This window comes from Microtus pennsylvanicus, chromosome 4, assembly GCF_037038515.1.
Source record: "Microtus pennsylvanicus isolate mMicPen1 chromosome 4, mMicPen1.hap1, whole genome shotgun sequence".
NCBI lineage: Eukaryota > Metazoa > Chordata > Mammalia > Rodentia > Cricetidae > Microtus > Microtus pennsylvanicus.
Genome location: NC_134582.1, coordinates 57,940,230 through 57,957,438, shown reverse-complemented (window position 1 = coordinate 57,957,438; position 17,209 = coordinate 57,940,230). Strand labels below are relative to the sequence as shown.

Genomic DNA, 17,209 nt, shown 5'->3' with positions numbered 1-17,209 from the left:
GGTGATGAACAAATCAGAAGCTGACACTTATGGAGTTTGCAGCTTTTTCAACTATTGCATGACGTATGATTTTGCTTAAAATTTTATAGCCCTGTTTTGATAAACATAAATAAATTTGTTATTCCCCTTTTTAGATAATGACCCTCTGAAATGATTATGGTTTGAATTATTTTTCTGTGCTAGATTTTGGAAGTATAATTTGAATGTCTATTTTGTGTAAAAAAATACAACTATTCTTCTTCTCACCTCTATTTTTTTGCATTCCCTTTTCATTCATTTCTTCAGTAACACTGCTGCCTGTGAAGAATCTTAAAAAGAATGAGGTTACTATCCTCATCTCACTTCAGAAAAGCACAGTTAGCTTAGAAATGAACATTTCTGTGCAAGTGAGTGGTCCAGGCAGTCAGAGCGATGACCTCAAATGCCACTCTTAACCTCACAGATATGCTCAGTCAGTCCCAGCCTGCATTCCTTCATGTTTATTCTAATGTTCTTCCCATCCTGTCCCAGCACAGAGACAGATACAGGAATGTACCGCTGGCTCTGTTCCCTGCCCTCCCGCTGCCTCCCTTCTATTTCTGAGCCCTTGAAATAAAAACTGGGAGCTATATCCGGATGACTTGGTGCATGTCAGGTGTTACCTACCCACTTCCTCTGCAGTGAAGGAGATGGGATGCGAATCAGGAAGCAAAAGTTCTTCAGATCGCTACGGGTCAATAATACCTTACTCTAGAGTAAGCAATCTGCAAGGAGGATCTGTGATTCAGCAGCTGTTTCATCCAGGGCCCAGTGCAGCACACTTCCGGGAGGGTAGGTGGTCCAAGGCAAAGCTCTGGGGAACAGACACATCATCAAGAGGAAAGCTCTGTGAACTACAGAGGTTCAGAATCAAGGCCGTCATAGAGCTGGGGTTGATTTCAGAGTAAGACACAGCTAGACGTAGACCTGAGACTCACTACAAATTAGGGAGACACGAACAAAACTCTTTTTAGGAAGGGAAGGACCTATCCAAAGAAAAGCCAAATATCCTTGCAGGCATGTCATATGTTCACCATGCCTGAGAATCAACATGGGAGGTGGGATGGTATACATGCATATGCCTGTGTACAACACTGATGCTTGAATTAAAGCCAGACATGGTGGTATACACCTGAGATCCAGGCTACTGAGACATTGGGAAATGAAGATCAGCTTGGGCAATCTAGCAAAACTCTATTTCAAATCAGGATGAAATATCTGAGGGTAGTTCAATGGAAGAGCACTAGCCTAGCATGTGTAAGACCCTGGATTCATGTCTTTAAAGTTTAACCAGATATAATAAAAATCAAGCTCATCAAATCATAAATTCTCAATACTTATAATAAAGCCATCCTTGTTACTAAATAACATTTCTATTAACTTTCTCATTATCTTCTTCCTCCAGTCCAATTTTCTACCCTCTGTCTTAGTTGTTTCTTTTTTAATAGCACTTTTAAAAAATGACCTACAGGAGATGATGGCATGGTTGAAGAAAAAAACATGAACCCAACCACTTGCATCAAATAATTATGTACAGGAAAACTATTGTAAGTTACACTTAAAGATTAACAATAGAAATTCACCTGCTTCTACACTGAGGCTGTGGCTATACAAGGAACAAGCAGCAGACACGACCCTGGAGTTCTGGGGTTCTGCATCCTTCATTCATGAAGTCCCTGGGTTCTCATCTGCTGCATGGGAGCACATTTAGAGAAATGTGGTCTCTAATCTAAATAGGTAGCCTCAGAATTGTAAGAGGTACTCGACATGAAGTAAACCACCCACCATTAAATAGGCAATTAAATAGGTGTTGTTATAGTTACTTTTCTATTGCTATGGTAAGACACCATGACCAAGGAAACTTAAAAAAGGAAACATTCATTTGAGCGCAAAGATTTAGGGAGAGAGAATCCAAGCTCTTGAGGCAGGAACCATGACAGCAGGCAGGTTGGCCTGACACCAAAGCAGTAGCTGAGAGCTTATATCTGATCCACAAATAGGAGGGAGGGAGAGATGGGGGGAAAGAGATGGAGGGAGGGAGGGAGGGAGGGAGGGAGGGAGGGAGGGAGGGAGGGAGGGAGGAAGGAAGGGAAGGAGAAAGGGAAAGAGAGCAAGAGAGAGAGAGAGAGCTAACCTTAAATGTGTGGGCTTTCGAAACCTTAAAACTCACTCCCTAGTGACATGATACACCTCCTCCAACAAGGCCACACCTCCAATTCCTTCCCCCCCAAATTCCACCAAGTAGAGACCAAGTATTCAAGTGTTTGAGCATATGCTTTATAGGGGGACCATTCTCATTCAAATCAGCACAATGGCTGTTTTTAGTTATAGCATTTGGGTCATATACTGTTTAGTAATTTTTAAATTAGTATAAGCACCAGCACTTACCAAACTAGGATTAGCTGGTTATGGTCAGTGGTAATGTCAACCAGACGGGTCTGAGGGGTTGCTGTATGTCTGTGGCAGAGACAAGCTTATTGCAAGCAATCAGACTTCTTATACCCTTATCAGAAACAGAATATAACTGTGGTTGCTAGGAAGAATAAATACAATTGTAGTTGCCAGGATACAATGACATTTGCAAGCTGTACAAGGTACACAATGTTAATGTCTAAGACTAATTGTCCAGCCAAGCTTCTGAATGCTCTGCTGACTTCTAGGGAATGCAGAGATGCACAGGAACCCTGAATGTTTCACTGTCTGAGGGAGTGCCTCGGTTTCTCAGAAACTGAAAAGCACACAGTGCCCCAGGAGGCACAGACTCTAACCTGAAAGACCTGTGATCCATGCCTCTCCAGGCAGCTAGACCAGGTCAACTCCATGGTTCCCCTCATGTTAGGAAAGAAAGCATTTCTATCCCTTTCAACAACTATATGATGTATGGGAAATATGCACAGTAATCTAAATGAATGATATATTTTACTTATAAATGTATAAAATATAAAGAAAATACTTTTGTGTGTAGTTTATATGTTTTAGGGGGTCCATATGGAGGCCCTAAGTTGAGATCAAGTGTCTTGCTTCAGGAATCCCCTGTCTCTATTTCCCAAGTAATGGGAATAGAGGCAGGAGCCAGGCCTGTCCTGCTTTTCATTGGGTTCTAAGGATCCAAACTCTTCATGGTCTTCATACATACAGGCCATGTGCCTTACCTACTGGGCCACCTCCCCAGCCCCCAGTACTCTGAAATAAACAAGTTCAGTGGATGATTTTTGTCTGTGACCCAAGTGCGTTTAATGTGCTTACCTAGAAATGGCTGTCTGCCTGCTTACCATGAGACTGACGCATGCTGTCACAATTTTGTCCCACAGAATGATTGAAGATAGCGGGAAAAGAGGAACTACCATGGCAGAGAGAAGACAGCTGTTTGCAGAGATGAGTGAGTATGGAATTTTTAAGGAAACCCCCTTCACTGTTCATTGAATATTCATGGGAAAGCCAGAAATAACCATGTAGTCCTGAGAGCATCTGGGTTTCTCCGGAAAATCCCCAGTTCCTTGCATAAATATGCGCTTGGCCGTTTCAGCCTCTCGTTAGGTGAGAATTAAATTAGTCGGGGACTTATAATCTGATTCTCACTCTGGATTTCATACATTAAAAAATTGTTTCTGGATCTGTATATTTACACCCAAACAGAAACACCTGATGACGTTACTCAGTGTTGACTTTAATACAGTCCACTGGGATCTGAAGTCTGCACTCCCCGGCCCAGTGGCTGCCATAGCATAAAAGCAGTGGAACACATCCTTGATGTCTTCCCTGGAAAATGATATAATACATTTACTAAGTGGGCATGCTGACCTAACACTGTAAGCTGTCATTTGGTCCTCCTTTGGAAGGCAGGCTATCTCAAAACCGTTAAAGAAAAAACAAAGGCTGAGAAAGATACGAGCAGTCGGGGTGACAGAGGATAGGAGCCACAAACGCTGGTGGTGTTCTTTGGCTGGCCTGCGGATGCTCATGGCGGCTGCACGGCTGCTGCTGGTGGCATCTCCCTTACGGACCACTTGGTTGTTCATAAAAAGAGGAGAAACATCCTTCTCAAATTAAATGTTATAAAGGGAAACATTTCAGTTCTCTTGTTCTGTGAGTTTTGTTTTTTAAGAGTGCTCAGGAATGGCTTGTAAACTCCTTCCCTTAGGAAGGAAAAGGGACAGGAAAAAAGGTACCCAGAAAATGGGATATGATTGGCAGAAATGGGAGTTGGGAAAAAAGTTCCCGGTAATAGGGGTGAAGGCAAGTCATTTCCTAATCATATGCCGGCACTCCTGCAGTGTTGTAAGTAGCGGAAGAGAAGTAGAGTTGACGAGGGGACTTCTAGATATCCTCTGGACTTCTGTATGTACAGAGGGCTTTTTTGTTGGTTTTTTGTTTTGTTTTTGTTTGTTTGTTTGTTGGTTTGTTTTGTTGTGTTTTTTTTCTTTTCTTATTATTGTTTCTGAGACAGGGTTTCTCTGTGTAGCCTTGGCCATCCTGGGACTCAATCTGAAGACCAGGCTGGCCTCAAACTCACAGGGATCCTCCTACGTCTGCCTCTGCCTCCAAAGAGCTAGGATTAAAGACGTGCACGACCACAGAGTCTGAAGTGTCTGCGAGAGTATCAGCTGAGACTCTCCAGTATCTCCTGCTGTCATTTGGCACCGCCATCCTTTCTTCTGCAATACTGAGCCCCAGCAACTGCGGCTTTTTAGTAGGCACGCATCTGGTTATGATCTGCCAAGGTCATGGTTAGACCAGAGGAGTAAATTTTAATAAACTACTATACTGCTGTCAATGATGTGTCACATCTTTCAAATTTTCTATAAGGAACAGATATTTTATATTATGCCCATCAAAAAATAAAGAATTAAATAAGTAACGGGATATTAGTTAGATAGACTAAATCTCTCTACATGGATCAGAACAGCATAGTGTGTACCACATATAAAACAGAATTATTTTTAATTAAAAATAAAGTTTTTAAAGGAAAAATACCTACTTGCATAACTAAAATACCAGGGGGGGAAGTTAAAGAGCAATGTCTTTGGTGGAGAAAGCTTGCCTTAACTTCTGAGCAAACTCCATCATCAGCAAATATTCTGCCAGACACAGAAAAATTATTAATATTTTCTATAAAAAAGAAAATATGTCAAATCTTTTAACTTGCTGTAGGTGGAGACTGCTTATTTGTTCCTGGCCACCCAAGACCTGAATAATCACACAAAAACTATATTAATTGCAACAGTGTTTGGCCTATTAGCTTATGTATATTTCTAGCTCACTCTTACTTCTTAAATTAACCCATTTCTATTAATCTGTGTATTGCTACTAGGCTGTGGCTTACAGGTGCCAGCAGCTACGTGATGTCTCCTTGACTCTGCTTACTCTCTATATATATCTCTGTTCAGATTTCCCACCTGGCTATATTCTGTTCTACCATAGGCCCAAAGCAGATTCTTTATTAACCAATGGCAATAAAACATATTCACAGCATAGCTAGGGGAAGCCCACATCAACTTGCCTTTGGAATACTAAATATTCAGCAGTTGGCACACTCTAATGATTACAAAAGTATGCTTACTTAATGGTTTGAGCAATACTTAACTAAGTTTCTTCCCTATCTGGTGCAATTCCTGGCACAAGTAAAAAGCAATGTTATAAATGTCTACAAAATTAAAACTCGACTCAAGGAAAACTTGACATAAATCTCATGTTGAAGAAGCAGCAGCCAGACTTGTTGATGCTCACCTGTAATCTTAGCACCAGGCAGGTAGAGGCAGGAGGATGGGGAACGCAAAGTTATCCTTGGCTATATAATGGGTGGGAGGCCAGCCTGGGCTACCTGAGATTCTGTCGAGAGAGTGGAAGACAGGGAGACTTGGGAGAACTGCGAATCTATTATGTTTCCCGTTTCCTAAGAATGCCTCAGGATGCCACGAGGCTTTCTTACACAGCTTTGTGAACTCTACTGAGGAATGATTAGAATAAATAAGCCAGTCAGACTTATTTATTTATTCAGACTAGGTGTCTCTCTTCCCACATGGGCCGGAGACTCAGATACTGGCCAAGGCCTGTGAATGCCTGGCTTTACTGGTCCTTTGATTTCACTAGCATTTTAGCTCACCACTGAGACGCCTCCTCAGCAGGGAAACAATTGCCGGAGCCCAAAGGGAAGAAACGCTGTTGTTGGGTGAACTGTCACACAGACTAAGATGATCTTCTTGGCATTATGTTAAAATAGCCAAAAATAAAACATCTTCCAGGAATCTGTGATGTTCAGAAAGCAAAAACAGGACTAGGAATTTATACAAGTGGCTAATTATATTTTATCTAGAAACAATTCATTTTTTTAAGAAAAGAAAGTGGTGAAGGGGAGGCCGATTTGTTGTTCTGAATATTATAGTTGTGAAAGAATAGTCTCATCTCACGATTACACAAGCTAAACGGGCAACTAAAGACTTACAAAAGTGTTTCAGTAAAAACAAAAGACTACCTCCTGCATCGGAAGGGTTTGTGCTCTGGGGTTGGTCAGTGGGATTAGGCCACCTGATTACTAATGATGACAATTTAGTTGTTGGGCTCTTCTTCCAGGGAGACTGAGGGACAGGGGCCCATCTCTCTCAATGATTACTTTTCTGGGGCTGATATCCAGGGCCTTAGAAAGGCACTGGGGTGGTGAAAAACTGGCAAGAGACTGAGAAATTTACATCTCAAAGTACCCTAGTTAGGATTAACAATGAAAAGTTCTGAAGTTAAATGCTCAGGGAAAAATGAGAAATCTAAGGCCTAAAGGCCTGAAGAAATATTTCTAAAGTTAGGCCTAGGAAGGGAAAGTTTCAGGCCCAGCTGGCATACATGTTTATTTAACATATATTCCTGAACATAGCCTGTTCAGTCTGTATAATGTTATTTGTCTACATGCTCTCAATGCTGACCATTTGGTATTGAATAACCAGTTGGGGCACTCTTCAGTGGAGAGTCCAAATGGATAAATCTACAAACAACTCCTACACCTAAGGCTCAGGGAACATTGCAGAAGAAGGGTCAGAAAGACTATAAGAGCCAGAGGCTCAGAGAGTTTGTCTCCTAGGAATGTCAGATGCTACACCCGTAAAGTCTCACTAATGTGACTGCCTAAACCTGAGCTGAACAAAGACAACAATAGATTTGCCAAAGTGGACAAGGAAAGTCCATAAGACTTCAACCCTAAACAAAGAATCCCAGGCAACTAAGGAATTCCTTCATCTTTTAGGAAACTTTACTCAGGCAAAAATGGGATCCTTCAGAGTATAGAGGAAAAGATTTCGGGGTAATCCCATATGACGCAGAACTAAAATTTATTTTAGAAAGAAATGTGCTCAGGGATAAATAAGACATGTTCAAGAGTGTAGGTGCAAGCTTCTCAAAAGATATAGGGACTTAAGTAGTGATTGCACTTAGGACATTATCTCATTCCTCCTCTTCATCTCTTTTATATATAACACACACGCATGCATTCAATCAGTCATCAGGCATAGCAAATAGTTCAGGAACATAATTTATAGGTTCCATTTTCATATTGTAAATATTTGTTGAATGAACTTTTTAAATGAGCAAGATGTCTAATAATATAAGAATACTTTATGTAAAATATTTTATTATGAGCTATCAAAACATAAATGGAGAACACATGTAGAAGATGTGAAACTTTCCATGTAATAAAGCTAATAACAAAACTAGAAGACTCGGATGGTTGGTTGGTTGTCAGTTGCTTGCTTGGTTGGTTTGTGGATTGGTTTGATGAATGAATAGGAGGAAAGGGAGAAAATTAATGAGAATATGTTTGAGAGAAAGACAAAGAAAAATGGAAGGGAAAAACATGAAAAGATGGTATTCTAGCTGGTTTTGTGTCAACTTGACACAAGCTACTCACCAGAGGGGAAGGAGCCTCAGTTAAGGAAATGCCTCCATGAGATCCAACTGTAAAGCATTTTCTGAATTAGTATAGACAGAGTGTATACAGAATATGTATGTATATGCATACGTATATACAGAAGTTTCTGTCCTGCCTGGTCTTGCACCCATTCAGTTCCAAAGAAACACACAGAAAGTTATATTAATTATAAACTGTTTGGCCTATTAGCTCAGGCTTATTAGCTCTTACAACTTAAATTAACCCATATTTATCTTATCTATGTTTAGCCACATGGCTTGGTACCTTTTCTCGGTGAGACATTCTCATCTTGCTTCCTCTATGACTGGTGATTACCTCTGTCTTTCCTGTTCCCAGAAGTCTCCTAGTCTGGTTGTCCTGCCTATACTTCCTGCCTCGCTACTGGCCAATCAGTGTTTTAGTAAACCAATATGAGTGAGAAATCTTTACAGTGTGCAAGAGCATCCCTCTCAACAGGGGAAGGCCCAACCCAGTGTGGAAGGTGCCATCCCTGGGTTGGTGATCCTGGCTTAGAAAGCAGGTGAGCAAGCCATGGGTAGCAAGCCAGGAAGCAGCTCTTCTCCATGGTCTCTGCATTAGCTCTTGCCTCCAGGATCCTGTCCTGTTTAAGTTCATATCCTGGCTTCCCTCAGTGATGAACAGCAATAAGGACGTGTAAGCCAAATAAGCCCTTTTCTCCCCAACTTAGTGTTTTGTTGCAGTAATAGAAACCTAACTGAGACAGGTGGATTAAAAGAAAAAACACAGGGCTTGTAACTGATAGCTGTGAATGTGTGTGATTTCTTACATACATCTTTGCTCCTGTTTCCAACACATCTTCCAACCATGAAATGGGCAGAAGAGGTTTGAGGAGACAGTTCAAGAGCATTTTTCCTTAAATACATATACCTTATGGTTTTATTATATTTTCAAATATATACAGATATAGAATGGTATCTATCACTGCCTTTTAATGTTTATCTCCCACTGTATATTAGTGTGAAGCAGGCCTGATATCATTTGAGTGAGCTGAATTTTCAAGTTTTAAAGACTTATATACCACTGATGTAATTTAAAAAGAAATAAACACCATTAGTGGATAATAAAATAAAATGAAAAAAGCATTCCCCTCCCAGAGAAGAATCCAATGGGAGAACGTTCTTCATGGTTCCTTTTATCATTTATTTAAATCCCATATTTTAATAAAATAGTAAATAAAATATTTTTCTCTTTAATGTCACCAGAATTCTAAATCAGAGAAAAAAATGCCATTACATAAATGTTAACCTTAGTTTCAACAAAGTGTTGAAAAGGCTCCTAGACTATGCATATGTTGGACAAAAGTGAGCCGGGTCACAGTGAAGTGAACTCACAGGTAGTATTATGATCATGTAGGGCAACAATCAATGGTTCAGTCAGCCTTGGAGGAAGGCTGACCTCCAAGGGGCTGTACGTGTGGTTCTGCTTAGGCCATTGGTTTTAATCAAAGACTTAGACGAAGACAGAGAGAACACTCATAGGCATTCAACAAAACACCACTCAAGTGAAATTAAATTAAGTTCATAATTTATTAAGTCAGAGAAAGCTAAATTTATTTTTGAGAGCTTAAAAAAAAAATAAACTCTATGGAGCATGCCACAGTGTCTGTTCACCAAATCCAGCATGGTTCCCATAGCACCGCCCCCACTGTCTGTGTGAAGCAGCCGGCTGTTGTATCTGCAAAGCTGTATTTTGCTGCTTGTTTACCAAAAACCCTTTAATATTAGATTTTACATCATCAGACACGAAGAACGTATATGACTAGGAAGCATTTACAGACATCTAAGTCTCTTTATTTTGCTCTTCAGCATCAGTTAGACCTACATAATAGTGACAAGAAGAGAGCTGTAGGTGATTCTCTATCCCCACACATCATATGTGTGTCCTTCTTTACCACATCCTGTAGAAATGCACTTTTGCAAAAGCGCCCGAGGACCTCTACAAGGGAGAGAGGCACAGAAGTACAAGGGTATCCTTCTCAGACTTTGACTAAGGTCTACAAGGGAGAGAGGCACAGAAGTACAAGGGTATCCTTCTCAGACTTTGACTAAGGTCTACAAGGGAGAGAGGCACAGAAGTACAAGGGTATCCTTCTCAGACTTTGACTAAGGTCTACAAGGGAGAGAGGCACAGAAGTACAAGGGTATCCTTCTCAGACTTTGGCTAAGGTCTACAAGGGAGAGAGGCACAGAAGTACAAGGGTATCCTTCTCAGACTTTTGCTGAAATTAACAGACATCATTGTGTGCTAGGTCACAATCTTGGTGTACCAACTGGTATTTAACTCATTGTTCTTGGTTTGTTTTGTTTGTTTGTTGTTGTTTTGATACAGGGTCTTTCATAGCTCAGGCTGGCCTTAAAATTGCTATGTAGCCTGGAATGACCTTAAACTTCTAATGTTCTTCCATTAGAAGAACAGCTACATAGAACTGAACCCCATTGCTCAGTGTGTGTGGTACCTAGGGATCAAATCCAAGACTTTGTGCATGCTAGGCAAGTACTCTACCAATTGAGGCTACATCTCCTTCTATGGTTTTCTTTGTTTATCTGCCTGTTTTATTTTGATACAGGCTCTGTGGCTTAGGATAGCCTTAAACACGTTCCTCCCACTTCATCCTCCTTAGTGATGGGATGACAGGAAGATACAATTATGACCAGCGTTAATGTATTGTTCTTGATGAACGTATACCAAGAATATACACCTCCTATTTTTTTTTTGAAAGCATTATTTACAGATATGGGAACTCTTTACTGCTAAGCCAAACTAAACACCAGTAAAATTTCATGCAGTAAAGGCAGATTTCAGCACACAGGTGTTTCTTATACTCTGCCATTGGCATCTTAGAGAGTTTGTTTCCAACAAGATCCTATCAGATTGACCAAAGACTTTAACATGGGAAGGATCTTTGACATGCCATAAGAAAATAATGAGTTTGAAAATGATATACAGATTAATTAGGACAGAAAATTAAAATAAACTATCTAAATAGATACAAAGTCCTATCTTTAATGCAAAGCCAGAAAATAAAAAGAAAATCTTAATATATGCAGACATTCATAGCCATGCATTGGGTCAAGCTCCAGGAATCCTGGTGGAGAGGGAGGAAGAATAGTATGAGTCTGGGAGGGAGAATCAAAGTTATCACAAAGAAACTCACAGAAGCAACATGCCTGGTAATAATAGCAGCAGCCCTGTGTATCTGTGCCCTCTGTGTGCCACACTGCCTGATGAACACTATGACTGTCTGACATGACTGGAGCTGAACATCTTCAAACCAACATCTAAAAAGTGAAAGCTCTCTCCCCAGTTCAGCTTCAAAGTTTGTGGTGACAAAGCCTCTTGTCTATAATTGCAATGCTTATGATGATGAGAGCAGCCACCAAATATTGAGAAGTAAATTGTCAATCGGCAGGGTGAAACATTTCTGCAGTTCCAGTTGTGAGAACTGGACCAAGGGGGCTGTAGTGATGAGGAGATAGAGGAAAACTCGCATGTAAGGCGATGCTTTCTGTTATCCACTGCTGTTCAGAACTAGCCCAGGAAGCCTTTTAAGACAGTGTGTTTGCTTTAATTGTTCACTGTGTACTGAGAACAGAGGTCAGAACTACACTATCGCTAACTCAAGTTTATCTTTTTTTATCCCCATCTCATACTTGGCCATCTAGAGATGGAAAGTAAAATGTTGCTGAGGTTCACACAAAGAAGAAGTGATAGAATTAATTAGTAAAGGCCGAACAATACATAATTTCACTAAATTCCCATCTTCCTTTTCTTTGGAAATAATCCTACATGGCCATTTGTTGAAAGTTGAATGTCTTTTTCCTAAGAACATTTTTATTTGAAACCCTGTACTGAGAAACCTTCACCTTGGTATCAAGAAGCCTGCTTGTCAAGCAATATCACTTCACAAGAATAAGTGGCTGGTGGTTAACAAACCAGTAACTGGACAGTAGACAACAATATGTCCAAGTGAATCTTTAGAGTCAGTGAAATGTGGAACTCCATCAGTGGGGGGTACTTATGAAGCCATCCTGATTCTTTGCAAAAGCGTTTTATTGGCCTGCTAGTCCTCCTGCTTCAGGAGGAGTCCATATACCTGCTGTTCTATTTTCAAGCATTTGTATAGCAGTTATGTGAGCCCCATTCATTAAGAGAAAGCTCTAATATGTATCCAAATATAGCTATGTGCTTTTATTTCCGTTGTGAATAACAAAATACTTAAAAGCAGGCACCTGTTTAGAGTCTTGCTTATTTGTGAGATGGCCTAGCAATTGGCCCAATCAGGGAGGGTAGGAGGAACACTAGAGCTCAGTGGGCTGTGGGGGGACATCCCAGTAACTCTAGGTGGGTCATTATAAAACATTACTGGGTGGGTAAGATGGTTAGAATATGGTGGGACATAAACTCTGAGCAGGGTTTTCAGAACTACTTACTGTCTTGGCATCAAGATTCATGATGGATTCTTGAATGGAAAAGTAGAACAAGGACAACATTAAGAATGTGGGGACATGTTCCTACAATGCTAGGGTGGAACTGGATGTCACAGAACAGGAGCAGACATTGGTTTTGGAAAAGAGTCTCCCCTCTGAGGTTTCAAGATACACATTAGCACAAATGCAGGACTCTTCCATTAGAACATCAGGAATCTCCTTCGTTTGCCTTTCCAGCAATCATGTGAAATAGCTAATGTATCATTATCCCAACCTTGTAAATGAGAAAACTGAGGTTTCCTGAAGCACTTGGTAGAAGGTCTCACAGAAAAAATACTCAATATTCAATCTTTTCACCTAACAACTATGTTCCAATGACAATGATGAATTTAAAAGCTCATTTATTCAGTGATCATTTCTGATATCATCTTTCCATTACTTAAGTCACAGCCTGAGTATATTGTTCTGTGGAGTGGTAGACACAGCAGGGAGAGGTTGTATTCCTTGATCCATCATCATGGTTGGCAGTCTCATTGAATACCAGAGTTCTGTGCCCTGGGAACATGAATAGACCCGAGTCTTAAACTAGTATTTATATTGCAACAGAAGTACCAATAAGCATATGGATTATATCTGCAGTTCTTTTGTTTACAAACATTGCAAGCTCCTATCTATACAAATGGCATACCATATGTATACTCTTTTCCCATACTAGGGGCTCAAGATCTGGATCGTATCCGACTCTCCACCTACAGAACAGCATGCAAGCTGAGGTTTGTGCAGAAGAAATGCAATTGTAAGTGTTCCATTTGTTTGTGCTAATTGCATACATGAGTACTATCATTTATGCTTGTTACTGGGTTTATTAAAACCAGGCTTTCCTACAAGGATTGATAAACATATGCTTACACAAGAATAAAGAGGGTATTGTGGTCGTGAATAGTAAAGAAACTATTGCTAGAAACTCTCAGGTCTGGTTTAGCCTCAACTACCAAAGACTTAGAATAGATGAGCCTCTTGAAATCTATATCTATGTGTGTCTATCTTTCTTTATCTACATATTAAATATATGGATAGATGATAGATATAGATACATATGTGTATATATGTATATAGATATATAGATAAATATATGATAAATAGATTAGGTAGATAGATAGATAGATAGATAGATAGATAGATAGATAGATAGATAGATAGATAGATAGACAGAGGATAGATAAATTGAGAGATTTCTAAACTCAGCAAGGAGTGTTTTCTCTCTTTACTACCCATGACATTTTAATGATATCCAAGTTGTTGGGGAGACTGTTTGTTGGTTCCCAGCCACCCGGCCAGCTTATCCCAGAAATAATCACACAGAAACTGTATTAATTAAATCACTTCTTTGCCCATCAACTCTAGCTTTTTATTAGCTAACTCTTATATTAATTTAACCCATTTCTATTAATCTGTATATTGCCACGTGGCTGTAGCTTATGGGGTATAATTCCCAGTATCTGTCTCTGGAAGCAGCTCCACAGTTCCTTTCTTACTCCACCCTTCTTTTCTCCCAGCATTCAGTTTAGTTTACCCCACCTAGCTCTGTTCTCCTATAACTCTGCTATAGGCACAAAGCAGTTCCTTTATTTATCAATGGTAATCACAGCATACAGGTACTTTGTAAACCATCACACTTAAAATCCTCTCTGCATGTCCATTTGTAACTATCAGTTGTTTATAAACAAACATCTTGAAAACATTCAAGCTCCTTTCTGAAATGATAAAATCAGCCCAGAGAATCAATGTGTTGATTACATTTTTTGGACAAGAGTTGCAGTAGATACATAGCTTTAAAAAACACAGGAACCTGCTTCTGTTTGCTGCCGATTGCAAACTACACACAGCAAGCTGAGTGCCAACCACATGAGCAGTTCAGTGCTCCCTGTGGGTTGGCACGCCCCTTCATGCTGCCACAACTGTTCTCTCTGGCAAAAATATTACTTCGTGGTTCATTTGTGTCGATTTATTCTGTTCTTTTTAAAGAATTGACTCTCATTCAAAATTAATAACTTCTCATTTTCTAATTAGTGAAGAACAGTTTGTTTTGTTTTTTTATGTAAGCCCTAACATTCTACCCAGAATGTACATATAGTTCTTGAATAGCTAACATGGGGATTAGACTCTTAGTGAATGCAGAGTTAGCCACTTCCCCAGGTCTATCCTGCCAGAGTCTCCGTGGGTATTTCCCAGAGCCCTGAGCAAGCCACACAGCTCCACACATCTGGGTACACAGTTGATCGTGACTACGAAGATGGTAAGGTGATTCAGTCCCCACAAGGTGCTTAAAGCAGTTCACCAGCCAGGGGATAAGAAATAGGCCAAGATTTGGGACAGGATGAATGGGGAGAAAACAAACACATACACATGGAACAAAAACAAGCAAACAAGCTGTGTGTGTGTGTGTGTGTGTGTGTGTGTGTGTGTGTGTGTGTGTGTGTAAAGACACTATGTCCAATGCTGGAAATATCACCCAGATGGCAGAGTTCTTGCTTATCAAGCATGAAGTCCCTTTCACCATATTAATCAGGTGGTGCATGAGCAGAAGGATCAGAAGTTCAAGGTCATTGTTGGCTTCATACTGATTTTGAGGTAAGGCTATCCTGGGCTAAAGGAGACTGTATTTTCTATAGTTAATTAATTAACCTGAAATTTAAATATATGTATATAGCTATATTTGTAGAAGGAGCTGCGGGCTCCTTCCTGCCACCCGTCTCCCACCTGCCTGGCTAGCTTATGCCCCAAAATAACAACACACAAATTGTATTCTTTTAAACACTGCCTGGCCCATTAGTTTCAGCCTCTTATTGGCTAATTCTCACATCTTGATTAACCCATTTCTAATATTGTGTGTAGCACCACAAGGTGGTGGCTTACCGGGAAAGATTCTAGCCGACATCCATCTCAAAGAGGAGAGCTATGGTGTCTGCTTCATTGCCTTCTTCCCAGCATTCTGTTCTGTTTACTCCACCTACCTAATTTTCTGTCCTATCAAAGGGCCAAGACAGTTTCTTTATTTAACCAATGAAATCAATACAAAACAGGAGGCCCTCCCACATCATATATTTGTATTTTCAGGCATGAACGAGCCAATAAGAGTCTTTTCAGTGCTGTTTTCCAAAGGTAAAGGAAAGGCTTCCAGAGAGGAAAGACTCCCCTTCTTCCTCAGTGCTATCCAAAATAGAACAAATGAGGAATCCCCAAAGTGGGGAGGAGTCGGGAGAATGGGATGAGAATTGCATCCCCCTTAAAAGTTTGTCAAGCTTTTCGTAGACATTTATCAGTGAAGGTGGGAACTTCCAAAAAGACCACAAAATGGTTAGGGGAAATGAGAAAATAAATGGGAGAGAAGACAGAGAGAGGAGGAGGGAAGAATGAATAGATTCATAGTGACTAATCAGCAACCCTTTAGGCAATATTACACCATGCACACACAACATGATCCCTGCCTGGTTTTGTGGCACCCTGTCAGTCATATCCCATTCCTCATACTCTGAGAAAGTCTATTCTCAGTCTTGCACATTTCTTTTTTCCTCTTCCTATTCTTTTTAAGTCACATCCTTATCCTGCATCCAAAATTGTGCCCCAGCTGCATGGGCCAGCTTGGAAAATAGTATGGAAGCAGAGAGGGCAATAGTTCAAATAAGTGGAACCTAGGAGCAGAATTCCTGTCTAGTGTCTCCTTGCAGTGTCCACAGTTTCCTCTAAACTTGGTAAGCATCTTAACTTCCTGCTACACATCTAACTCTGGGTCAGGAAGCAGAGACAGTGTGACTGGCCATGAGATACAACCTTAAGGTTGCTCAGAGTCTCACTGGGTAATTGGATTGTTGGATGTGAATAAGACAACATCAGGACACAGCACTTGGGAGTCCTGAAAAAGGACTTGGGAAGTCACATTAGTGCCCTGATGTGAGGGAGAAACTTTCTTGAATAAAAATCTGAAAGTTAATATGAAGGACTCAGTAGGTATGAATAAAAAGGGAATAAAAAAAACATTATGTGCTTTACAATGTATCTGATAAGCTTCATGCATTTTAGGATGAGGAAAAAAATCACAATCTAAAATAACTAGTTAAAGCTCAGAAAACAAAAGCAAACGTGTCTGGAATGTTGCACTGAAATTAAGCTTGTTTAAATACTTTCTGCATTGATCAGAGGATCAAATTCAGAGCTGTCTGTTTGTTCCACCTTCTTTCCTAACAGTAAACCATGTGATGTTCTGAGTTACCTGTGAAATGTTAACACAACTGATTTTGGTTTATTGTAATCAATGTTGGAGTCTTCTAGAAAAGTAGCCAAAGGGGGTGATCATTTTGGTAACATAATATTCATCAGCAATTGTTGTAGGAGGCTGCTAGTTAATTCCCAGCTGCTCAGCCCTGAAATAATCACATAGAAAGCATATTTTTTGCAATACTATTTGGCCGATAACTTAAGTATATTTCTGACTAACTCTTATATCCTAAACTAGCCCATCTCCATTAATCTATGTATCACCATGATTACTGGGTAAAATTCTGTTCTGAGCATTTGTCTCTGGTGGGGCTACATGGTATCTCCTGACTCTGCCTTCTTTCTCCCAGCATTCAGTTTAGTTTTCACTATCTACCTCTATTCTGCTCTGTGCAGGCCCGAGATAATTTCCTTATTAATCAATGGTATTCACAGCATACAAAGGGAAATCCCACATCACCTCCCCTTTTCTGTTTAAATAAAAAGGAATGTTTTAATTTTAACACAGAAAAATTACATATAACAAAAGAGGTATCAAGCAAGAATTATAGTTATA

At 40.1% G+C, this 17,209-nt stretch overlaps 1 protein-coding gene and 1 long non-coding RNA gene across 32 annotated transcripts in view; one reads left to right on the top strand and one right to left on the bottom strand.

The window, feature by feature from the left end:
• Positions 1-17,209, top strand: part of Dtna (dystrobrevin alpha) — a 367,583-nt gene that overhangs the window by 225,657 nt on the left and 124,717 nt on the right. For all 31 annotated transcript variants that reach the window (XM_075969214.1, XM_075969216.1, XM_075969213.1 and 28 more), the window contains 2 exons: positions 3,330-3,397; positions 13,094-13,174. In XM_075969214.1, coding sequence (XP_075825329.1) covers positions 3,331-3,397; positions 13,094-13,174 — 148 coding nt within the window. In that variant the 5' untranslated portion in view covers position 3,330. The remainder of the gene's footprint in view (positions 1-3,329; positions 3,398-13,093; positions 13,175-17,209) is intronic.
• Positions 271-2,506, bottom strand: LOC142848688 (uncharacterized). The gene is made up of 3 exons (XR_012910451.1): positions 2,407-2,506; positions 646-832; positions 271-308 (listed from the first exon to the last, which is right to left on the bottom strand). It is a non-coding gene; the product is annotated as an uncharacterized LOC142848688 (long non-coding RNA).